General features: G+C 48.5%; 8 protein-coding genes and 1 non-coding gene across 10 annotated transcripts; 5 read left to right on the top strand and 4 right to left on the bottom strand.

Moving 5' to 3' along the window:
* Positions 1-361: 361 nt before the first annotated feature.
* TrAFT101_011787 lies at positions 362-451 on the bottom strand. Its single transcript has one exon. It is a non-coding gene; the product is annotated as a tRNA-Val (tRNA).
* Positions 452-3,231: 2,780 nt separating this feature from the next.
* Positions 3,232-4,600, top strand: TrAFT101_011786 (uncharacterized protein). The gene is made up of 3 exons (XM_024911036.2): positions 3,232-3,690; positions 3,751-3,943; positions 4,029-4,600. Exons 1-3 carry the CDS (start codon positions 3,295-3,297, stop codon positions 4,445-4,447), a joined length of 1,008 nt encoding a protein of 335 aa, XP_024757787.1. The 5' UTR covers positions 3,232-3,294; the 3' UTR covers positions 4,448-4,600.
* Positions 4,601-4,755: 155 nt separating this feature from the next.
* Positions 4,756-7,491, top strand: TrAFT101_011784 (uncharacterized protein). The gene is made up of 2 exons (XM_024900821.2): positions 4,756-6,384; positions 6,477-7,491. Exons 1-2 carry the CDS (start codon positions 5,661-5,663, stop codon positions 7,361-7,363), a joined length of 1,611 nt encoding a protein of 536 aa, XP_024757788.2. The 5' UTR covers positions 4,756-5,660; the 3' UTR covers positions 7,364-7,491.
* TrAFT101_011785 (uncharacterized protein) lies at positions 5,261-5,653 on the bottom strand. The gene has a single exon (XM_066129377.1). It carries the CDS (start codon positions 5,567-5,569, stop codon positions 5,354-5,356), a length of 216 nt encoding a protein of 71 aa, XP_065985510.1. The 5' UTR covers positions 5,570-5,653; the 3' UTR covers positions 5,261-5,353.
* Positions 7,412-9,257, bottom strand: TrAFT101_011783 (uncharacterized protein). Its single transcript, XM_024902044.2, has 3 exons — positions 9,213-9,257; positions 8,913-9,155; positions 7,412-8,807 (listed from the first exon to the last, which is right to left on the bottom strand). Exons 2-3 carry the CDS (start codon positions 9,112-9,114, stop codon positions 7,549-7,551), a joined length of 1,461 nt encoding a protein of 486 aa, XP_024757789.2. The 5' UTR covers positions 9,115-9,155; positions 9,213-9,257; the 3' UTR covers positions 7,412-7,548.
* Positions 9,258-9,600: 343 nt separating this feature from the next.
* On the top strand, positions 9,601-10,422 carry TrAFT101_011782 (uncharacterized protein; the record flags this gene model as incomplete). Its single annotated transcript, XM_024905410.2, has 2 exons — positions 9,601-9,986; positions 10,317-10,422. 2 exons carry the CDS (start codon positions 9,601-9,603, stop codon positions 10,420-10,422), a joined length of 492 nt encoding a protein of 163 aa, XP_024757790.2.
* Positions 10,423-13,933: 3,511 nt separating this feature from the next.
* TrAFT101_011780 (uncharacterized protein) lies at positions 13,934-16,126 on the bottom strand. Its single transcript, XM_024900826.2, has 5 exons — positions 15,582-16,126; positions 15,241-15,431; positions 15,062-15,129; positions 14,554-14,975; positions 13,934-14,487 (listed from the first exon to the last, which is right to left on the bottom strand). The coding sequence occupies exons 1-4, from the start codon at positions 15,889-15,891 to the stop codon at positions 14,636-14,638; spliced, it is 909 nt and encodes a 302-aa protein (XP_024757791.1). The 5' UTR covers positions 15,892-16,126; the 3' UTR covers positions 13,934-14,487; positions 14,554-14,635.
* A 1,817-nt stretch (positions 16,127-17,943) lies between these two features.
* On the top strand, positions 17,944-19,427 carry TrAFT101_011779 (uncharacterized protein). The gene has a single exon (XM_024908601.2). The coding sequence runs from the start codon at positions 18,235-18,237 to the stop codon at positions 19,252-19,254; it is 1,020 nt and encodes a 339-aa protein (XP_024757792.1). The 5' UTR covers positions 17,944-18,234; the 3' UTR covers positions 19,255-19,427.
* Positions 19,428-20,150: 723 nt separating this feature from the next.
* On the top strand, positions 20,151-22,599 carry TrAFT101_011778 (uncharacterized protein). Of its 2 annotated transcripts, XM_024910100.2 has the most exons (4): positions 20,151-20,940; positions 21,046-21,440; positions 21,499-22,004; positions 22,063-22,599. In XM_024910100.2, the coding sequence occupies exons 1-4, from the start codon at positions 20,745-20,747 to the stop codon at positions 22,256-22,258; spliced, it is 1,293 nt and encodes a 430-aa protein (XP_024757793.1). In that variant the 5' UTR covers positions 20,151-20,744; the 3' UTR covers positions 22,259-22,599. The 2 variants fall into 2 exon arrangements, with proteins under 2 accessions (XP_024757793.1, XP_065985509.1); XM_066129376.1 differs by having other exon boundaries at positions 20,151-21,440.
* Positions 22,600-24,495: the final 1,896 nt, after the last annotated feature.

Genomic DNA, 24,495 nt, shown 5'->3' with positions numbered 1-24,495 from the left:
TTTCTATTTTGAAGTTGCAAACACTGACATAAATTTGTAATAATATATTAAAATTACTGCTTAAATGAGCCTTTGCTATTAAAAGCTTTAAAGATATACTTGTTCTTTTTTAGTAATTAAATAAATAAATAGCTTAATTTCTTTATTTTATTTAATTAAGGTTTATAGCTGTATGTAGTATTTATTCTATAACTGAAATAAAAATAAAAATAATAAAAGCTTACTATTGCGGCCAAGTTATCCTATTATAAATTTAGGATGCCTTAATCTCTTGCCAAATCGAGTATCATTGTTGGGAGGAAAAAAAAGGATAATTAGTATTGAATCTTTATATATTAATACAATTTCCGACAAAAAGAGATGATCTCGCCCGGGCTCGAACCGGGGACCTTTTCGGTGGTGTCAACAGATGTTGTTAACGAAATGTCATGACCAACTAGACCACGAAACCATCGAGTTACCTGATTGGTTGATGGCACGAGGAACATAGAAGGCTCATAAACTTCACATCTGCGAGCAGCATAATCTCACGTCTCATCAGGTAAGGCGAACAGGACATTACAAAGCAGAAAACAGCTGAGGCGATGCCAAAAAGTGATGTGAGATTTATTTAGCTCCAAGATCAAAAAGCAACTCGGACTTGAGGAGGAAGTACTAAGACAAGATTCTCACTCTTACTTTTACCGCCGGCAAAAGGATTGGTCTCCCATAGAGTAGCCGCTTCTGCAAGCCACATCCAGCGAGGCTGCTTACTACGTCTCTCATAGTGACGCGTGGGCGAAATGCTGAAGCTTCGGGTTTAAGTTAGGGTTTGCTGTTATGTGGCAGATGTCCGACTCGGAGATACAATAAAGTCCCTCTGCCCATGCGCATCTAGAAGACTACGATTCTTCAAAGTGGCAACAGGCGAGACAACCAGAGAGGCTTAGTCATTGGCAAAGCAACTTCGGAATGAAGCTATCCGATCGTAACGGAGACTATGATTCCCAGAACAAGAAACCTTAAATTCCCCGTAGGCCATTCCCAATAGACTGGAAACATCGCGTCTAGATATAGCGCCTAGTAAGCACCCCCTGCTTCTGCGTGACTAATGAGCTACAGGAGCCATAGGTCTCGACACATGCCTCTCGCGTTCGTAGAAATACTAGTCAGAGAAAGGTCCTTTGTCAGCGAGGACTGATTTACTGCTATATGAGAGTTGCTAAGCTGTAACGAATAAGCGCTAAATGGTGAGCTTTGCCCGTCGTTTGTCGTGCCTTTTCTAGCGCCTAACCTAGTTAACTACGATGGAAAAAGCTATTAGTGCATCCATATTATAACTCAGTAGTCTCTGGCATCGGTCGATTAATTCTATACGCTGTAAAAGTGAGCTTGTCAATATTGGGGCAACAGTCTCGAGAAAATGTGAAGCGCATGGAGGAACGTAAAGAGATTACGACGTAGCGCTAGAAACATTCGATTGAGAAATGTCATATCAATGTTAATATTATAGTAGCAGCCTCGCGTTTTTGTGAATTCATTCTCTATATTAAATGAATAAGGATCGTACAGCCACATAGGTAAACGCTGCTATGTATAGACAATTGCCAGTGGGCAAACCCGCTGTTCCCATAAAGGCTCTGTTTCTGGCAACATTTAGAGGCCTAACGCGCGAGTGGCATAGTTCCTTGCCGTCGTTGCCGCGTCACGTACTTCGCACGGATTAAGAGAATGCTCAAGACAATATGGGCTCTAGGAGTCTTGTAATCAGTTAGCGCGGCCAGCCACTATTAAGTAGTTCGGTCGTCAATACAAGATAGAGTTTGGCCAGTGCTGACAATGCCCTCTGAAAGGAGAGACACTGTACAAGGTGCAAAGAACTGCTCATCTTTGTTTCCACATCACGGCGACCATTATTTATGCAACTTGTAAAGCTATTTCTGATGGTCATATATCCAGATTTCACAATGCGGAAGAACTTCACCGTTGACACTTGTTTTCGTATACTACTAGCGTAGAGCAGCACCTCGAGGTGGCGAATTCCTCTCCAACGAGTGGAGATCACATGTAGAAGCCTACTGGAAGAGGACTCAGGTGTACTCGTTACACATTTCGGGCCAATGATGCACAACTTGGCGTTCGGCACTGAAGTATACACTGTTCACTGTCCTTGCTTGGATAGGAGAGGTATATTGGGGCATGACAAAACAAACCTCATTAGCGCGAGTTTAATTTGCATCAGCTATGTTATTACGCTGTAGGGCTGAGAAGTGGTGGCCACTAGATACGGTGCTAGTTACTCCGTATAGCCGTATATATTGTGGTGCGGCGAGTAGCTCGGTCTCGGTCTCGCATATCGTATTCATCCCACAAAAAGACAATACATCGAACTCCGAGGACTAATTGATCCAACGTGAGATGCGCCACGGCAACATCCAGCATATGCTCCAAGTACGCTATTACTTAGAGCTGGCCGCCATAAGCTATGCTTCTTATCAGGCATTTGTATAAACATAAGCAACCACCATGGAACAGGCCCGAATTCCGTTATTAGTTTAAGGGCTTTTCCAGTCTAGGTATTTGAGGAAATATTTTGTATTGAGATACTACTAGATATGTACTTTACAAAGTTTGTTTTCTGCAGATTGACTGGCAATTAAATGACAGAATTCAACACTTCTAATAAAATAGACTCAAGGCAATATCTAGCCAGGTACACATAAGCTAGTGGGCATCCTTTTTCGCAATTGTAAAATGCTTGAAGCTTCGGAGTTTAAAAGAACAGAATGATTAGCTCTTAGGTGCTACCTATCTTGAGCATCGCATGTAAGAAACTAAACAGAACCCAGGGGTGGACTGAAGCCACCATCGGACGCCGTGGCGTACCGCCCCGTCGGTAGAGTACAGGGCCCGTATGCAATTGTAAGTATATTTTAATTTTTTGGCAACGTGGATGACAGTTTATTTCTCGTGTACGTCAAAGCTGATTTGATCACTCCGCTAATTCCGCTAAAGGGGCCTAGATCTATCATCGGGAAGTGAGAAATTCGCGACTTGTAAGCCGACCCTCCTTGAGATAGTAGCTCATAAGCAGTCAGCCTGAATTGGCGTAAAGTCCTCGGAATGGATGGATATAACGCTGAGATAGCACTGGAATAAAGGTGGAGAAATCCAGAGAAGTTACAGCTATAAAGAGGATGGTAACTCTCGAATAAGAACTGCTTTCGCTTTGTCACACCTCCTTGTACTTCACAAAGCATTGATACCATTCAAGGCTACCACCAGATTCAAGCAACACTTCATCAAATTAGCACAATGGCAACAACGTCGCGTTCAGAATTTTACCGCTCTCAGTTTAACCCCGAGCCATCTCAAGGCATGGCCGCCTACGCCGCGCCCTCTCTCTTCCAACCTCATTTCGCTCGCCAAGCCATTCGTGATGCTCACAAGAAGAAGATTCCTCCGTTGTTGGGCTACTACTGCGGCCTTGGCTCTACAAAAATCACACGCTGGGTAGCACCTCTAAACTTTGATGTCGTTTGGGTCGACTGGGAACATAGCGCTATGAACGTCGAGACAATGACCACGATAGTCCATGAGGCAATCTTCATGAGCCACGGAAAGACGATTCCATTTGTCAGGGTGCCAGGGCATGATCATGCAGCTATTGGATATGCGCTAGATGCGGGCGCCAGTCTCGTTATTCCTCAGGTTCGTTGCCGTGCGGCATCCAATTTTCGAAAGTCGAGCAAGCTGACTGTGAAAATTCAGGTTGAGACTGTTGAGCAGGCCAAACACGTCGTATCAGCAGCCAAATTCGGATCAAAGCAAAATGGTACCCGATCTGCGCCTCCCTTCCGACTCTTCCCCGGCGTTACAGATCGACCATTCCAGGAAGGCAGAGACATCTTTGAGGCTCTCAACCACCAGGCAGCCATCATGATTCAGATTGAATCCCTAGCAGGTAGGTGTCTCTCCACCACTTGAATCTCTCAAAATATTTAGTCTTGGCGTCTGTTTTGCTGATTCCTGATTCTTTTTGTCGCTAGGCATTAACAACCTCGACGCCATCCTCACAGAGGTGCCTGATATTGACATGGTATGGCTCGGAACCCTCGACTGTCGCGTAGAGATGAATATGCCAAGCAATATGGGCATGGGCGGTAACGAGCCGGAATGGCTAGAGGCACGACAGAAGTTCTTTGATGTTTTGGACAAGCACGACAAGCCCTATGGCGGCTTCGCCTTCCCTACGCCTCCCTTTGGCGGCGAAGAGGTGTTTAAGAAGGCTGCGGAGCGCATGTCGTTCATCATGGCGGCAGCAGATACAATGGCATTGGCAGGAATGGGCGAGGCCTTGAAGCTGTCGAGAGAGTTTGTGGCGCTGAAGAAGGAAGAGAAGGTGCCCACGCACAACGCTGTGAAAGGCGAGACAGAAAGCCTAAAGCAACCCCCGTTGAAGGTGTAGAAGAAGAGAGCAGATGCGGAGATGGAGATGGAGATGGTTGGTAGAACGAATTGGATGATGTAAGCGGCGGTTCAGCTGAAGCTCAAAGCAGAGCTGCCTGTGTTATACAGTAGTTATTAGTTATCTGCACGTACCAATACAGTACTACTCGTATCACGACGTCTTTGGCAATAAGGAGGGGTTCGTGGCCAATTGCGATGGACACATTTGCTGAATCGAAGAAGAAGAGCATCAAGTCGTGATTTCGAAGCAGCTCTACTCCGCATTCGACTCCTCATGCCATCGTTCCATTTACATAACAGCAACCGCTAGCGCTCCTCAAGATCTGGGGAAGCACCGCGCCGTTATCGCACGCCATGTGGGACTCGACTTGTTCGACATGACAATCTGCAATCGAGTCGAATCAGCGCCCTTGCTGGGCCAGTTCGCGACAGGCCGGCGGTTGCGCCTCAAAACCCCAGGATGCTTATCGCTCGCCGTCCGTGCCAACTGACTCGGCCTCCCCCGCAACGAGTGCTGAAGATAATTGGCTGCAGGGGGGAATCTGCACGGCCCTGGTCCCTGGTCAACGGATGCTTGACTCGTGCGGTCCGATTTACTGCCTGTCCAGCATCATTCTTATCTCGCCTCCATATCAATCGGACCATCGCCGGGATGGGATTGAAGCAATGGGCAGCATGAGACAACATGGAAACAATGCAAAAGACAAGAACAAACGGCATGCAAAAGCGAGACACCACGTGTTGTTTTACGCTTTCTAATCCCTGCGCCGCAGCAAGCAGGGCAAACAAGCTTATCGTCAGCAGCGAATGCCCGGGCCAGAATCGGCGCAGCCGTTACTTGTTCCAGATGAGGCGTCAACTAGAGCACGGGCTAAGCACCAGCTAGCAGCCGGCGGAGGGCGCGTCAGGCAAGGGGAGAGCCTCGGCCGTCGTCATCGGACGAGCCATTGCTTGCACGAGATAGCACTCGAAACGCAGCCGCGAGCTTCTTATCTCTGCTTGTCCTCGTCCAAAAGCGTGCCTTTTCAGTCTTTGCAACCTCTCCTCCTCCTAACCCTAACCCCCTCTCAGCCAGCCTCACGCCGCTCTGCGCTGCTTCGTCGGGCTGCTGTTTGGACATCGACAAGACCTCGCCTCAACCGCTCACCATCCACCACCGATAACGGGCAATTGGCATCACGAACCCCGTCAACCGCGAGCCTCACACAGCCATGGACACTCGCCGCCGCCGCTCCTCCGTTGGCAGCGGCGCCCAGACCGCCGACCAGGCGCTCGCGTCGCTGGGCTACAAGTCCGAGCTGCCTCGCCATCTCTCCATGATGTCCATCCTGGGCCTGTCGTTCGCCATCATGGCCGTTCCCTTCGGCCTCAGCACCACGCTGTACATCACCCTCACCAACGGCCAGTCCGTCACCGTCCTCTGGGGCTGGATCCTCGTGTCGCTCATCTCCGTGTGCATCGCCGCCTCGCTCGCCGAAATCTGCGCCGTCTTCCCTACTGCGGGCGGCGTCTACTACTGGTCTGCCATGCTGAGCTCCCGCGAGTGGGCGCCGCTGGTCAGCTTCGTGGATGGATGGCTCACGCTTGTGGGCAACTGGACCGTGACGCTGAGCATCAACTTCTCAGGCGCGCAGCTGATTTTGAGCGCCATCAGCATCTTCAACGAAGACTTTGTGGCGAATACGTGGCAGACGGTGCTGTGTTTTTGGGCCGTGATGCTGGTGTGCGCCCTCGTTAATGCGTTTGGATCGCGGTATTTGGACCTCATCAACAAGGTCTGCATCTACTGGACCGCTGCCAGCGTCATCATCATCATGGTCACTCTGCTTACAATGGCCGACCACCGCCACTCGGGCGAATATGTCTTCGCTCACTATGATGCTTCGGCCAGCGGATGGCCAACAGGCTGGTCCTTTTTTGTTGGATTGCTCCAAGGTACGTTTGCCGTATTACTTTTTTTTTTCTTTTGTTTTTTCAAGCACGCGCAGTAAGCAGTCTTATTCTTCATTTTACTGACAAATAAATAGCTGCTTACACTCTCACCGGCTACGGCATGGTTGCGGCCATGTGCGAAGAAGTGCAAAACCCCGAACGCGAAGTCCCCAAAGCCATTGTCCTCTCCGTCGTGGCCGCCGGCTTTACTGGCGTCATCTACCTCATCCCTCTCCTCTTCGTCCTCCCCGACGTCCAAACCCTGCTCAGTGTTGCCAATTCTCAGCCAATTGGTCTCCTCTTCAAGACCGTCACCGGATCCGCGGCCGGCGGCTTCGGCCTCCTATTTCTCATCCTTGGAATCTTGATGTTTGCCGGCATCGGCGCCCTCACGGCTGCTTCACGATGCACATATGCTTTTGCTCGAGACGGTGCCATTCCCGGATATAAACTTTGGCGCAAGGTGAATAAGTCACTGGACGTGCCCATCTGGGCTCTTGTCCTGTCTACCGCAGTTGACTGTGTCCTTGGGTGCATCTACTTCGGCTCCTCCGCCGCCTTCAACTCCTTCACTGGTGTCGCCACAATCTGTCTCTCTACATCATACGGGGTCCCAGTCCTGGTCAATCTTGTCCAGCGCCGCAGGGCCGTACAACACTCCCCTTATCCTCTCGGCAAAGTCATGGGCCCCATCATCAACGTCATCTGCATCATCTGGATAGTCTTCTCCGTCGTAATTTTCTGCATGCCTGTGTCGCTACCGGTAGACCCCACGACGATGAACTACGCTTCGGTGGTGTTTGCTGGGTTTGGAGCCATTGCTTTTATCTGGTACTTTGCGTATGCGCGCAAGAACTTCACTGGCCCCCCAGTCAGAAGCGGTGGAGAGGATGATGTTATTACTACGGTGGGAGTTGCAGTGGGTGAGCCCGGGAGAGGCTCAGAGTCACCGCAAACAAATATGGAAAAGGATATGAAATAAGCCTAGAGACTCTAGACCAGTAATATGAACATAGTGAATAGTTTTCTTGTTAATTCAATTGCTTTAATGATTCATGAATCTATTACATGCTCCTACTATCTAAACCGGCGAAGCATGCCCATAATCATAACAGGTATATACAAAATAACATCCTTTATTTTTCCAATCACTCCCAAATTTTTCCCTTAAACACTGATAGTACGGAACACGCTGAATTCCTCACCCGTGGCAATCAAGCTGCCCGGAATCTGCGGGTGCCAGTGCACTTCTCTGACATCCTTCAGGTAGTGCACAAACAGCAGCTGGGGCGGCACGTCCTTGACACCAGCAGTGTCCTTGCTCTCCTCGTCATCCAATTCGACAGCCAGATCCCACAGTGTGACAGTGTTATCACCCGCAGCCAATGCGATGATAGAGTCGTCCGTGGGATGCCACTCAATGCTGCAGATTTGCTCCTTGTGGTAGTTGAAGCTGGCCACCGGCTGAGGCTTGCTATCATTGCCCTTCCATTGTCTAAGATCCCATACAGCCCAGGTTCCATCGTCGGCTCCGGAGGCGAGCAGGTTGGTCGTGTGCTTGGACCAGGACATGACGTTGACGTCGTAGTTGGAGACCTGGACGGTGATGGCTGGTTTCCTCGACTTGGATCGAACATCCCAGATTCGAACCGTGCCATCGCTTGAGGCAGATGCGAAGACGGACTGCTCAGAGGGCGACCACTGGATTTCCTCCACGCTGCTGGCGTGGCCCTGGAAGGGCCTGTTGTCGGTGACCCAGCCGCCTCCGTCAGTGCGCGTCGTCATATAGATGAGGCCATCGTTGTCACCAGTCAGGAGCTTTCCGCCAGGGACGAGCGGTGACCAATCCACAGCATAACCCTCGGATTTGTGTGCTCTGATGGTGGAAATAGGCTTGTTCTGCTGGGCGGTAATGACAGTACCGGGCGTATCGAACGAGGTGAGGTGAGGAGTAACATCGTGGATGAAGACGCTCGAGGATTCGGTCATGGTTGCGGTGAGCGTCGTGGGAGGCAGAGAAGGATCTTGGTTGGGGATCTGGTGCGTGCGGATACGGTTGGTGCAAGAATTGAGGGGGATCGACTTGCTCTCCAGGATAGGATCAGAGTCTTCGTCATCGTCGTCAGAATCGGAATCCTCGTCGCCGCGCTCCATCTTGCTGAGGCCGCTGAACTTGACGACCAGCAGCTCGTTCTCGTGGGCCTTTGACGACTCGGCTTGTGTTCCAGTAACGGTATACATGGTGTGGGGGTAGGCTTTGCGGTTGTCGCCGAGGGAGTCCCTGACGATATCAAAGGACAGGCACGGCCAGGGCGTGTTGAGGCCGTGCAACATTTCGTAGGTGGTCAAATCCGGCGCCAAGGTCTGGCCAGGCTCGAGCTTGCTTCGTCCGACGATGAAGGTTCCTTGATCGACTTCCATGGCGTCTGTTCCAAGTATATTCATTAATCACCGCTCTCAATTAAGACTCCATGAAGCGCGCTGTCATGGCGCGCAAAGTGCCGATAATGCTGGGTCGCAGGGATACTCACGCTCTTTCTCTTCAGCCTCCCTCTCGGCATCTGGTCGGCCATCCACACCGGCCTCGATGATTTCATCTTCGCTTTCGAATTCGTCTTCGAATTCATCTTCGAATTCGCCCATGTCCTTGTCCATATCAACGTCCATCTGCTCGGGACGCTCGCCGCCCTTGAGCGGCGCATCGTCCTGGTGGTCTGCTGTGCGCTTCGACATGTTGGATGTATGATTCGCAGTCACTAAACTTCCTAATAAAGCTGGCAATATAGTTAGCTATGTATACGGGCCAAAACAATGCGCACATATATACTCACTCTGAGCTGAGGCGCCGTATGGAATAGCAAAACAGACTCCAATCAGTTTCCCAATATAATTTTTTGAGCCCCTCTAAAAAATTCCATCCATGAAATAAAAATCTTATCAGTTGTTATCGGCGAAGCCACATGACCCCGCTGTGTGGCTACTGCTCTCTTCTCTAAGCGTCTGTGGCGGTGCAGGTCTCTAACAAACTCGCATTTTCACTTTTGGTGGCCAACTATTTTGACTTCGCGTGTCAGTAGGCAACTAAAAGTCAAGGCAATGGGCATATAACGCAGTTTTTTATGTTATGGTTGGTTATAAATGCATAACCGCGGTACTGCATTTATGATTTGTTATCTGTTGCGTAGAAATGGGGCTGCAATCTATACATAATCTGTCACGATGAGCTCCGACTATGCCAGTATGCGACATACTCGAGTTTACCTTCAGCAGCGAAAAATGGTGGCCATGTACAATGGCTGTCGTGTCATTGTTTATATCTTTGTGGATAACTTCCCGAAATCGCTATCATTGGGGGAGAAATATCTATTCATCTTAAAAGTTGCAGAAGATTTCAAGCTAGACGGATACACCATCGAAGATTTCTATGACTGGGCTGCAGAACCACTTCTCCCCATTTTCTGTCAATTAGGTACTCTACCAGATCTTTCCAAGAGTTTGAAAGGGCTCCTTTTCCTTGAATCTCACTCTTTGACATTGCGAGCTAATGGAGAATCACTTATTGCTATCCCATATTACGACAAAGTTGAAGAGTTTGATGATCCGATGTGTGGTATTTATATTCCTGAGAGTGTCTGCTGTGTATTGACCTTTTTTTAAGCCAATCATGTTCCGGCCATGCGTAAATAACATCCCAATGGGCTCGCCTCCACCCTTGCCAGCCAACTTTCTACTACCAGACGGGAGCAGCGCATTCTTAAAGTTCATGCGCTCCAAGGATATATGATCTCTATTACGGGAAATTGGCGTGTAAAGCAAGATTCACGACACGCATTCGGATAAATCGATACGAATGTCACGTCTGCCTGACATTGTACGAGCTGAAGACAGCCAGTTATTCGGCTTGTTCTTAGCGTATATTGACTATGGAAACACAGCGTTAACTTGTACCGTGACCCGGAGGCAGACACGATTGCCCGATGGATTTTGACCAAGAAGATTGAGGATACTTTTACACTATTGTATTACGCAGGGATCGTTTAGTGAGATGTGAAGCCAGACAATATTCTCGTCGACCATACTAATGACATATAACTCATTGACTTTGGCGGCTCATATACAGAGGGTTGGATGCCAAGAGAGAAGTCAGGAACAGTAATGCTTAAAAAGATTTGAGTGTCTTATCGAGAATACAGTCATGAACATGGCAAATTGAACGAAGCCTTTTACTTTATTCTATATCAATCACAGATACGACCCACGATTAGAGCAGGTACAGCCAATGTGGAAGAATCGATTGGGACAGAGAACTTAGCTGACACTTGTGCTCCATTGCCAAACTTTATCTTCTTGTCAACTGCAGTGTGGTAGAGCAGTTGTCAGGCTCTGGCGGAGTGTAGGGAAAAGAGCGGAATTTATGAATATCCATACATTGCAGGGTAGTAGCTCTCTATTATCCATATACCACCATTCAAATTTAGATATCAATAACGACTACTTAGTTCGCAGTATGATACATGTACACACATATAGTGTATATATATTTCATAATTCTTTTCAGCGCGCAACCGCAAGAAGCTTCGATGTGCCTAGTATTTATTCTTTCACTCCTTCCAAATTTAGACAGATAGACAATTGGGCAGTCTATTAGAGCTTCTCCTGACCATGAACAAATGTGGAGAAAGCTTCTTGTTGTCAAACTACTCAGGCACCAACATTTCACTTTATTAAGCAAGTTTTCATGTACTCCAGGTGACGTACAAATTATTCGACATTATAGGAGAAAGTCGTAGAAGTAAGCACTTGAGAAAATCAAGGGATGTGGATAGCCACTAGTTTCACAACGGAATACAGCACTCAGTTACCTTCTTAGCAACTAGCTCTAGAAGTTGACTCATAAATACTATGTAGCGTGTCTAACCACTGCCCACTGCAAGACCTGCGTCACCACTCAGTCATCATGTTTAGTAATAGAAAGCGGCTGCCCCTTCATGGCAAGGTGAAAAGGTTGCAGTTGAGTCCCGTTCAATCGTAGAGCATGACTGTTAAGTAATCGAGAAATTGGGCAAAATTTTATTTAGACACAATTTGACTAATCATTGTTCCCTAAAGGAAGGCGTCTATTACCAAATTAACTACAGTAAGACTGACATATGCGACATTCTTTCCGTAAAAGGCATAAATTTTAGCTAGTGTGGAGTATATACGAGATACGGAATACGGAATACGCGTACCTCTTGATACATACTATGTAGTATCTGGAGTGCTATCGGTATAAAATATTGATGTTCTTGATCATTTTCACCACCGACAGCGATGAGTGATAGAACCACTCCTGCAGGTTATACTCTTTTAGTGGTGTCTAAATTTCAGCATCTAGTTTATCTACCCACTCAATATGATGTCAAAGTGAAGCGTTTCTCGTCTAAGGAAATACGATGTTTCTATTTTTCATGGTGATATTTCGTTCAAAAACATTCAATTCCTTCATAAGCTTGCGACTATGAACTACTTCGCCTGTTATAGCTCTAATTTTCTGTTCGTGGGTCAAATTGAGTGAATCGCACGAACACTAAACTTGGGCAATCAAACTAAACAGCTTGGCACTGTAACTTAAATATTATAGTTTTGTTTAACGTTTTATCTCTTACGCTATTAATGCTTTTCTCATAATGGTCAAGCTAAAAATTGACGCAATAACCCATTGTTAGTTTCCAAGTGTTCTAACTTGACAATTTAGCAATACGACATAAAGTATTCCCCCTTTTCATCTTGCCTCAAACTTAGGACCGCCATTGCGGATTTTGAAAGCATCTCGCTCTACTTCTTCTCTCTCATATATATACCTATATATTGTTGCTTACTGGATGTCATGCCAACGTATGTGTAAACCCTTGTGGAAATCTACCTGTAACTCTCTATTACTACGCATCACGCATGTGGCTTTATGTCCATGTTCTTTTGCAAAGTCGCTATGAGCACCTCCATTATTCTTCTCCGGCCCCACCTGTCTTCTCCGACCCCATCGGTCTTCTTAGGTGCCATTGGAATCATTTCGGCGACCATTAATGTCATATTAGCACTCTCTGCTAGCTCCCACCCTGGAAAGTGACTTAATTTGGTGCTTTTGCTTTACAGGGGCATAAGATGCATCGAGACTAGTTGTTGGTGTGGTGGTGTGGTCGAAATACAACCTACCCCTACTGTACCTGGAGTGTATCCCCACACAGGTACAGGTTTATCTTTTGGCCTTGTGGGATCTGGAGATTATACGCGTAGTTAGCTTAAACAAGCCATGGGTGCATGATAACGTGAGCCTGATTACTATTCTCGTCTTATGTACATAGGGGGTGGGTATACATGGTTTGGCAACGGATCTTGCTTCTCACGATTACTACCAATATTGAAAACGACAGGCGTGTCACATACAGGAGAGGGTACCTTCACGAAACTGATTGTGATCTTCAGCTAATTAACAAACCAAGGTCCAATCAGATCCTGAGTTAACCGGCGCCCCATCCCTTGGGATAGAAAGGTTCAGAGTGATTGACGATTTGGACTATTAGCTGACAGGGGCTTGGAAGGCTGTTGATTCGTGCGCTGTCGAGAGCTATATTGTTTAGATGGTTCTGAAACCTTCTCTCCATTACAGAAATTCCTATACATATCTGATTATGGGAAAGTTACTCTACTATAAATCTCTTATTCATAGCTTACTTGGCATGCTTTTAGTTGTTTCTCTAAAGTTGATGAATGGACACCTTATTAAATTGCGAGCACTAGTATTCGGCATTTCCGTTCCATTCGACTCCAAAAAAAGAAAGAACGTTGTCTTACAGCACTCGAATTCTACTGAGTCTCCTCATGAGACTTCTCTTTTTGGCAATTTTGGATAGGTTGAGAAAGTCACAAGTAAAGGGGGCTTACCAACAACTCAACTCTTGCAAAATAGAGCTTATATCTTTCGAGACACAAATTTCGAAGCTAAACTTCCCGATCAGGCTGTGGAGAGCAAGGCTGCCGCTAATTGGGCCTTCCGATGACTCTACCCTATGCGGAATGTCAGTCTTACCACTTCCGTCATTCATTGCGCCGTGCAAAAAGTTCTTGAAGGCAGCACTCCATACGTAGGGCTGCAGTAAGGGGTCTGATTGCGGAAATATGCGGTAAAAGCGTGGCCCACTGAGTCCCAGCTCTTGACGTCAATTTTCTCCTTGCTCCATGTGTGACACGATGCAAATGGAGTAGTGGTCTTATGGTCGCCGACTGATTGTGGTGCCCACGGCTGACTTGTCAAGCACTCTCGACTGCTGGGCTGGGATAGAATCTGCAGTTCGTTATTTGATTATAGAAAGGCGCCGTCGTGTTGCGTTAGCCTGGATATTAGCCCTTTTTCCTTGCTATAAACTGCTGTCAGCCCTTTTCTCAGCTTCACCATTTGTTCTTCGTCCAAGTGGGACTAGCCTTGTGACTAATGCACGGCCAAGGGTGTCACTTGGCTTCCACTCTATATTGGTATTCAGCTTGAATGCCGGTGTGGTGCGCGCTGGAGCTCGGCAAACAAATTAATCTTAGAATTAAGGATGTCTAGATACGAAGTAGCGGTGCCAATGCTTCAATAGCGTGGTTCCTTAGCATGGAGTGGACTCCTAGTAAAACTACAGCCAAGTCGCTGGCATCTCTGCCTTACCGCCGTAAGGATCACGAATGCCTACACTAACAAAATAGTTGCCAAAGCTTGCTGTAGAGTTAGTGCTAGGCGAATCCTTTCGTCAACTACTGTCGTGCTGCAGTAGCTGGTGGCAACACCATGCATCGCGGTAGCTTAACAACTCAGAACAAGGGCTTATATCTACATATTAAAGTTCCAGCTCGATTTCAATAGTATAAACAAAAAAAGATAGTATTGGGCATGACACCCAAAAAAGAGACTTCAGCTTTGTGACTCCTCCGGGAAGGCTCGAACTTCCAACCTCCTGATTAACAGTCAGACGCGCTAGCCAATTGCGCCACAGAGGATTCGCTGCGATGTTTGCTGAGGCGAACAGAAAGCTACTATGAAGCTGTCGACTCCACAGCCGAGATTTCGATTTGTTCGTTTGGTTCGACCTCGAAGCCTCTTTCTTAGCTTGCCAGTAGCTGGGAATTGATGCAGGGTAGTCGAATTTCACATACATTGTATACTGTACCCCATTACTACCTTGCATTCGCAATTGGATCGGTAAATCAATTTCAGCCTCGCTATGGTAAATACAGTTTAAGATGCCATTCCCTTGGCTGGTATCCTCTTGAGATCGTTGAACCACACATATCGACTGAGAATCATGTACAAGTGGCGATCCCACGAATACTGGCTGTCATGGCTTGCAAAGGCATTACGCGTCCTCTGATACCGGTGCCAGGTGTTGGCTATTAGCGCCTTGGAGCTAACCTCGGGGCTTGCTTTTTCAGACGGGTAAAAGACGGCAGTGATGATTCTCCATGAGAAAGACAGTGCCGTCAACGGCAAGTCGAACAGGAAAGTGTATTTCCTGAGAACTGCCGTGGTGACAAGCTTGTATGCTGGCGGGGCCTTTTCATCACCCACCACGTACTCACTAGACAGGCGAGTCAGTTGCAGGGCCTTCAATAGCGTGCGCGTTGCATCGCCCAAGGCGAGCATGCAGGATAGAAAGTGGCGTACCTCACGGCTGCGCTCACGGCGCGATGGTTGATGTGTCCAGACACACCGCCCTCGTCAAAGGTGATGATCTATGGCGATGTGCGTCAGCTTCACACACAGGAGATGCAAAATACCAGACTAAATTAAAGCAAAGCAAATAAGAAAAAAAGAGGGGCAGCTGCTAGAAGCAGAGTACTTACGGCGTCAACCTCCCACTTCTCGACATATTCCTTTACTTTGGACTTGATCAATTCGGTATCCCACCACACCTTGGGGTTATCCTGAAGGCTAGGATGGTCTAATGCCTCGCATCTCGATGGATTGATGCGTAGAGCACTGCACGAGCCCTTTAGCTCTTGCTTGCGCGTCTCGCCCAGGCCATAATTGTTTCCTAATGGTTGTGTACGTCAAGAGTGACGAGTTGACTTAGCATAAGCCCTCGGCGGATGCGGGGAAAATGGAGCCAAGAACTGACAAAAAGGAAAAAAAGAAAAAGAGAAAAAAAAGAAAAAAAAAAGAAAAAAAGAAAAAAGCTACTAACCGGTTGACATAACTAGCAAACCGCCATTGATGGCCCGGTTCCTGTCAAGGATGCCCAGAATGGTAGGCGAGAAAAACAGGCACTCGTCATCAGGATGGGCCGTAACAATCAACACATTCTTGGCCTGCAGCAGCTCTGGCGGCAGCAGTCGCGCATCCCTACCGACGACATAGGCGAGCAGCCACTGTAAGACCAGAGGGATGATAAGGATAACAACAGCTACCCGAAGCAAGGCACGACGCCGGCTTCGCGTCCCGACAAACCAATGGCAGGCCTTGAAGATGGTAGAATCGCGGATTTTGCGAGCCATGGTCAGCTAGCGAGCTAGTCCCGTGTGAGATAAAAATAAACCGGCAATCAACAGGGCAAGGGAGGGGGAAGAAACGAACATTTGGAAGGGAATAAAGAAGAGAGACCACCGAGTTGAAAAGCCAAGGCGATGGCCCCCAATATTTCAGCCGCGTGCTTGGGGCGACCCAGGAAAACGAATAAGCTTGATGAGTAAACTGTGCCCGACTGGGTAGCAATGTCGCGACACGACGTGGCACTCGGCACTAGGGACGAAACAGCTGCTCGCACACGCAAGCACAGAACAGACGCCACTGGCCAGCAGCCCTTCTGGAGCTGGGTGGCTCGATGTCCCAAAAAGCTTGACCGGCGCTTTGACCCGGCGCAGAGCCGCGGGCTGCGAAGCAGAGGTCGACGACAGCCGATGTAATTTGTCCAAGGGGGGTGTGCCACGCCCACCGGCCTTCGACCGTAGGTAGGTACGAGGTACACGTACGAGTTAAGCACCTGCTAGGTAGGTACTACATGTATGCGGACGCTCTGAAGAGCTACCATGGCCACAAGTACAAGCATGAGCGACCCGTGGAGCCAGCTGCGGCCCCATCCCTGTCAATTAGAGGGTGACATGACATGTGAAGTACGAGTACCGGGTACTTTTCCTCCGTAGGCCCTGAAATTTGTACCGTTCCTGCGGCGCGGCGATATTAGGGATACCACGAGCCTGCTGAGGCTGTACAGACCGTTTGTTGCTCCTCAAGCCAGCGTAGCGCCGTATTACAAGTATTATGCGGCCATACTGTTAGCCCGGGCATGCGTCTGCTGCCAAGAGATGGTGTCCCGGCTGCTTGTTTCCCGGTGCCAAAGACTGAGTTACCACTAGCAGCGCTACTGTACCAACTACCTGTGCATGCGTGCATTGTGTTAATATGCTGTGGGCCATTCCAAGCCCAAGTCAAGCCAGCGTTCCGACCAAAGCAGCCACAAACCTTGCCGATTTCCCGGTGTAGGGCAGCTCAATTAGGCAATGCATTGCTTGGCGTGGGTCACAGCAGCCGCAGGGGAGGGCAAGGGCTCTTACAGCAGGTATAGCGCAGCGCTGGGTCAGTTCGCCGGGTCGGTACGTGTAATGTTGCCGCATGCTTCTTGCCAGAGGCCTGGAGATGATTGCGGGATGGCCGTTGGCTAACATGCTTTGGCTTGGTTGTTTTGGGGGAACGCCGAGACGGTCTAGGGCTTATTTAGCCAGCCCTATCATGGCGAACCAGTTGCTTCATGCGCGTGGGAGTCCATCTGGGCTTTAAAGCAAATTAAGCTGCTGAGACGGCATACTAAGCGACGGGGGTTAGTGTGGCTAGATCATGTCACTCTGACGAGCTAATGCTAGGAGCGAGGCGTACAGGGTCATTTGCAGTGAAAGATACAAGGTGGCAGATACAGATGCCTGTACGCCGTAGTAGGTACCGCATACCCAGTACGCTCTCCCCATCTCCTCTGCCTCTTTCTCGCATACAGAGCTATTAATATTCAGTGGGATTTTTTTTTTATTCTCCTCCGAGGCCGTACCCTTTTTGAAAACAATATTCGTGATTAGTAGAGGCTCTGGAGCAGGTATATTCCCTTGTTGAAGAGAGCAAAAGATAGATTAGGGTGTAAGCACTGCTGGATCAGCCGGTTCTGTTCTAAGACTGGTATGATGTTTCAACAGTATTCTATTTCTGGCTTTCACGCTGCATCAACTACCACTGCCACTGTAACAGACAACGCCCCCCCAAGTGTCCGTAGAAAAGACGAAGGAACAGCAGGGGGGTGGCTTTGTGTCGCTACCTAAGGCCGGGTACGGTTAGCGATCCACGCCAGCTCTGTCGTAAGGATGGCTGCAGTGGTGGAGGCTCCTCCTTTTCGCATTGGGATTGTCCGCCTACGCGCTACTGAGATCCAACGTGTTGTCGACTGGGGTGGCTATGCTGTCAAGAGTAAGAAGAAGGCGGAATTACGAGACTCCCTGAGGCTGTTTAGAATAAAAATCTAGTCGAGATGCCGCGCCGCAATCTCCAACTTTGAAACACACAGCCTCTCTCTCTCTTTACCACTCTCTTCCTCTCTTTACACACCCACAAACTTATTTTATCTCGACACAAGCCATGTTCAACTAAACTTTAATCTTCGAATAATAATTCTTTTATTCTTATTCTTCCGTTTTACCATTGTGGTTTAAAATCGAACAGAGTGTCACCGTCGTTGGTACTAGACCCCAAGAGAAATACCGCTCCACACACATTATCTTTTCTTCTCAGTCCTCCTTTTTCTTCTTCTTCTTCTTCTTCTTCCTTCTTCTCTTCAGTGCTAGCCATCTAGCATCGACATCATGATTAAGGATCGTGCCTTAGGGCTTTTTGGCGATAATGTTGAAAGAAGAGCCCGGACTTTCTTCTGGTTAACGATTGTGAGCTTCGCGTCGGCCGTCTTTCTCTTCCGCCATCTTCTCTACACATCATGGACGCTGGCCGCCCTTCCTGTCTACTGGCCTATGCATCGCGACAGTTTCATCCTCTCACAAGAGAGAGACAACTTCGACATCACATTTTCCAACTATAGCAAAACTCAAGTCTCAGCCGCCCCTTACGAAGATGTCGTGCCACCCATCCTACATCACATCGCCCTCGGCAAACACAGCACAAACTGGAGGACCGAATGGAAGGAGACGGTCCAGAGCTGCGTCGACATGCACCCAGGCTGGGAGGCAAACATCTGGACAGACGACAAAGCCTCCAAGTTTGTCGAGGAGAAGTTCCCCGACCTCAAGGAGATGTGGGATAGTTACACCTACCCCGTTGAGCGAATTGACGCTCTGCGCTACATGCTTCTCTATGAATACGGCGGCGTAGTCCTCGACATGGACCTCAAGTGCACGCGCGCTCTGGGCCCTCTGCGACGATTCGACTTTGTGGCCCCCGAAGCTCATCCTGTCGGCTTCTCCGTCGGCTTCATGATGTCCAGCAGACGCAACCAATTCATCGGCGACGTCGTCAGCAACCTCGCTACCTACAACAAACACTGGCTGGGCCTCCCTTACGCGACTGTCATGTTCAGCACGGGCTGCCACTACGCCTCGGTTATCCACGCCTTTGAGTCGGATCGCAGCGATCTAAAGATCCTCCCTGGACCGTTGCACAGCCTCAATGGTCGCGTAACAACGCCCATCTTTGAGCACCTCGGCAGCTCATCATGGCATTCATACGATGCCCGCTTTATTACATCGCTAGGCCGACGGTTACACCAGATCGTCTTCTTCTGCGTCGGCGTTGTGCTCGCACTGTTTGTGCGGAGAAGACTGATGCTGCGGAGAGTATGGTGGAACTTCAAGGGCGATCGGTCATTTGTATAAACACACTCTCATCATTTTCTATGTATAACTACACCAAACAGAGCAAAACAGCGCACAGATAACGCGAGGTTCATGTAGGGCCTGTAAAGGGAAAAGGCCTCTCGCAGTTCTCATTCACTTTGTACATATTCTTTTAATGTCTTTTTGAAATAATACCCGTTAATAGAGCCTTGAAATTTTTTTTTTCTTCTTCACTTGCAGCCTACTACTAGTAGTACATAGTAAAACCGTGTCTCGGCTGATCGGCATAGGTGATCCAGATTGCTTACTCGTATTGACAGCTGATTGAGGGGAGAGTCATTAAACGGAATATCCATCTTGCGAGGCGTGAAAATACGGGCAGTAGAAGGGGGAAAACCTAATCAGCGTACTTTTCGTACCCGGTACGGGAAGGGTACTCGAGTCTCAGCAGTCATGGCTAAGCTTTTGGATCTGCAGTGCCAAGCTTTTTCGAATCTGGAGCTAGCAGTGGCCAAGTCACGGCCAAGTCGAGGCTCTGCCGCACCGCGCCATGGAGGTACCTTGGCCTAGTCGCGGCCTGGAGCTGGCCTCTGCTTGGCTAGCAAAACAGGGACAAAGTCACTAGTCGCTGTTCCGCTACCGGGTCGGTACTAGGCGACGGTAGGCCTGCAAATTGCACCAACCAGAGCGGAAGGAGCCCTACACCTCCTTCCCGCCGCAATCGAGACCCGGGCCCACGGCAGGCACGTCTGAGGAATGTGGGAAGGGGCAGAGCAGCAGCACTTTGCCTGGCAGGAGCTGCATTGAGGCAGGGCAGGAAGAACCCAGGGCGTCTCGTGGCCATCGTCTTACCGCTCCTCATCTCAGGAGTCGATTGTGTTTCTTCTTCTTCTTTTCCTTCTTCATCTTCTCCACACAATCCGTCATAGCCTCAACGCCCTTTTCCCGCGCAGTAACCCACCCCGGCTTCCATGTCTTGGCTGCGCCACGGTTGGCGCCCAACTATTACGGCAAATGATGCATCTGACTGGACAATTCGCATGGTGCTAAGCTCGCCTACGCATCAATGGTCGCAGGGGCTGAGCGAATAGAAAAAAAGACCCCAGCTCGGAGAACGGCCGAGAACGCCGAGCTACCGCCCCTGAGGATTTTGGCGTGCGAATTCTGCGACGTGTTGGATTTTGGCGTGTTGGGTTAATGGCCTGTGCTGCGCTGCGCCGTGCTGCGCTGGACTTGAAGAAAATATCAGGCCTGGAGGCTCCATCTGGACAAAGGAAAACGGTACAAACTCCTGCTGTACATGTCAAAAAGAGCTAATCGTCGATTGTCCCGTATTTTGCGCTCTGCACAGGCAATCGGAAATCCCCCGGAGGCGGCTAGCCTTGTTTGAGACGCCGCAACGAGCGGGCAAAGTACGGTAGCATCGCCAGTCGCTCGGTGCGCGAGTCTTCTGCCGCTGCATTGCGTGACTGCGTCTTTTACGAAATCGCGCGCGCGGTCCCGGTCAAATCTAATCACATAAGCCAGTCATGCTGCTCCCGCATAGTCTAATCCGCCGTCGGCTGCGGTTCCTCCTGTTATCTGCCCTGGCCGGTGTGATAACGGTTTGGGTGCTCACAAACGGCCAGCAGCAGGAAGAAAGTCCGAGGTTTGATGCCGAGCTGGTAGAACATAAGTATCCTCTGGTATGGAGTCACATCCATACGTTCGACGGCTTCGGAGGAGGTAAGCAGCTTTGGCTTTGTGGCGCTCGGATCTGGCAGCATTACATAACCCGAATAGAATTCAAAGCCCTTTGATGAGAGTTTGATGCTGACATCAACGCCGCAGCATGGTTCATTCCTCCGAGCTGGGTCGCAGACGACCATGAGCCGCCGCGAGATATTGTCGAAGCCGCTGTCCTTGCGTCCAAGGCAGCCCTCTCCGTGCGCGAGCGGCAGCTTTCATTTTCCAACATTCCTCTGCTGATGCATCAGACCGGAGCCTCGTCCAAGGTCGACACATGGAAGGCTGAAATTATTCCGTGGGTCCAGCAATGGCTTGGATATGCTGTATCTCCAAACAATACCGCTCCCATGGCCTATTTCTTCTGGGATGACGAAGGAATCGACCTGTTTATGGAGAAGTATGAAAAGGATTTCATCCACGACTTTTACGCAATCTTCACTCCCGTCGAGAGGGCAGACATTTTTCGTGTTCTAGTGTGCCAACACCTTGGGGGCGTTGTATGTATTATTCTCATCACTTCTCTTCCTAGCTCTCTGCCTTTTCTAACTCGAGTAGTATGCCGATATCGATACAGAGCCCTTGCGACACCCTGCCAATTGGCTGGATCCGTCAGATCTCTCAAGATGGGTTGATGATATCACTGGCAAGAGCTACGGGCTCAAGAACCCCGAGGCTGAGGCAAATGGCACGCAGCCAGTTAACCTTATCTGGGGGCTTGAGGCTGATACAGATCCAAATTCAAATGCGTACTGGCGAATGGGATACACTTATCCCGTCCAACTTACCCAGTGGGCGTTGGCGTCCGCCCCTGACCACCCGGCCCTGAAGCAGTTCATGGAGAATCTTCGCGACGAGGTGCGCCTGGAAAAGGAAGCAACCTCATATGATCCCAACAGAGTTGATCCTCTTACTCGAACTGGGCCTGCTGCTGTTACACTAGCCACGCTAATGTGGCTGGAGAACGACATTGGCTTCAGATGGAACGCCTTGACAGGGTTAAAAGACGGAGGGAGATCAAAATTAGTGGAAGATGCTTTAATCCTGCCCATAACAGGCTTCAGGTAAGTTTTATACGTTGTCTCTCCTACATGCGGCAATGACTAATGGGTTACATTATAGCCCTGGTCGCGGAGGCTACGGAAACATGGGCTCTAAACCTATTACGCATCACGATGCTCGACTCGTTCATCATGCCTTGGGCTCATGGAGAAAATTCGATCTGCTAGTCGAATACGGCAAGTTTTGCCGGACCGTATTCGGCTTATGCAAAGACTGGTCCAAAGTCCCGGCAACGCATTCTCGAGTCACATTATAATTTCTTTTCAGCGACATATTGATCATTTATATACGTTTTTAATATTGATTTACTTACGACTCTCGGACGTCTATCCAATAGACCAAGGCGACTATGAAAACAACTTTGGAATGCGGGCTATGGCGCATAATAACAGGTTATAATTACGGTACATATTGACATTTCCATAAGATGGTTCTGCTTGATGGGATGATTTGTACATTATTTCGAAACACGCACCGTTTATATTGTTCATGACTTATTGGTATAGAAGAATATTAGATGCTGGAAAACATTCTGCTGTTAGGATGTGCCACAAACTTTTAGTACGACTTGACCTGTGCTCAATTTGGCTTTTTGAGGCCCCCAGCTTGGAAATACCACAGGCTAAATCTTTGGTCCCAGCAAAGATGTCTCTTTTTTGTCCGCAAGCAGCATTGTATGTGCTCTCTACGCTTGTAATAGCCAATTTCGTACAATTCCTGGGTGAAAATTTGTTGAAAGAGGTCCGTGACTTGCCCGTCTGGACACTACGTCATGGATCAGAGACTTCCCCAGCATCTGCCTATTTGGTTTAGTAGGTGAATATCCTCTTATGCCGACTTATCCTTCTTGGCAAGGTATAATTCAGATGGTGGATGAAGCGGAGTAGGTATCTAGGCTGAACATCCACATAAGGGGGAGCACGATGCTGGCCGACCTCATGCATGGCCAACGCTAAGATTTCGGTCATACGCCCCTGTAGCATTGGTAGCTTGTGGCGAAGCATTAAAATTATAAAGCTAATTTCAACCTAAAGCTATGTTCTCAATCTAGAGGCCCTTGCATGATCCAGGTGGGAAAGGTGCTCTATAAAATAAATGAATAAACTCCCTCAATGGATTGATGTAACTTATAACAGCTTATGATTAAATAAATACACGCCAGACATTCTCCCAATGATTAGTAAATTTTGTATCTAATGCATGTAATCTAGTAGAAGATTTCAGTTTCCTAACAGAGCATAAAATGAACCCCCCCCCTAGTACTTATCAAGATGGACTCCGCCACAATGCTAGTATCGGAATCGGAGACTTCCCGAAGCGGCCAATGCAAGCCTGCAGAATGACTGTGCCTCGAAAGTTGTACAAGTATGGGGGTGCCGTGAAGATATTTGTGGGTGTCTAGCATGCACTATGACTTGCTTTTTCTGTTTGAAAGGGGGGGGCAGGGAGAGAAAGTCTCAATCAACAGAGTTGGCGGGTGCATACTTCAAGATCTTAACCGCAGCACTCCAACGTGTGGTTACATCTCGACAAGTTAGTGGGACTGGGCGAGTCATGATAGGTACCAGTGAGAAGGGAGCGGCGCTTGAGATATTCCCTGTGCGGATGATGAAGGAGGGAGGGGGGGCGAAATTAAGTATTGAAACTACATCATATATCGACAAACTGGGAAACAGGATAGATGGGGGGTCTCTATAACCGATGGAAATATTCACTCTGCTACTTGCGAGTTATATGATGCATGAGCTATAAGCTGTTTACCGCGAGATATCAAGTAAATCCCAGTGTAGAGAGTATTTATTAACCCTTAGGCAGTATTAGTGCTGGCGCCTATTGAGACAATCTGGCAATTGCCCCTCAGCTTAGGTAGAGATTTTTATGGCTAGTATATGGATTTACTTCATTTCATCACCTGATTCATTAAATCTTATGGAAAAGACATATCAACTAGAAAGGCATTTCTTAATGTACACTCATGTAGCCAACAGTGATTTTGAAACTGGTGGTCCCACTGCAAATCAAGCTTTTAACCACACTTCTAAAGTAGGAATCACTCCCTGTCATAATATTGAGGTAGGAAGATGACTGAAGCAAAATTTTCAATCGCAGTGTATCGTCTTGGCAGTCTCTCTGTTCTGGTAAAAATCACATGATTTACACGGGGTCCGCGGGCTTGGCACGGCCCCTCCTCGTATCCGGGTACCGGGCCCGGATTCGTACGCTCGCTTACTTTGGCAGTCCTGTGGATTGCCATACTGTGGATAACTTCATATTTATAGACTTGGAGAATATGAGCTGGGCCAAACAGCGTGTATTTGATTCGCAGAAACTCATTTCATCCGATGGACAGGATGGGTTATGTGGGGGTTCCCAATATACCTGGGCTCTCAGTCGGTGACGAAGGGTCCACGACATCACAGCTGGTCGCTATTGTGGGCGAATGTTTCGTCATGAGAATCATCGAAGACAAGGAGCCTCATTGTCATAGGTACG

The sequence above is a fragment of the Trichoderma asperellum genome, chromosome 7 (assembly GCF_020647865.1).
Source record: "Trichoderma asperellum chromosome 7, complete sequence".
Lineage (NCBI taxonomy): Eukaryota > Fungi > Ascomycota > Sordariomycetes > Hypocreales > Hypocreaceae > Trichoderma > Trichoderma asperellum.
Note: the sequence above shows the minus strand (reverse complement) of the source record. Positions and strands in the feature narration are given on the sequence as shown.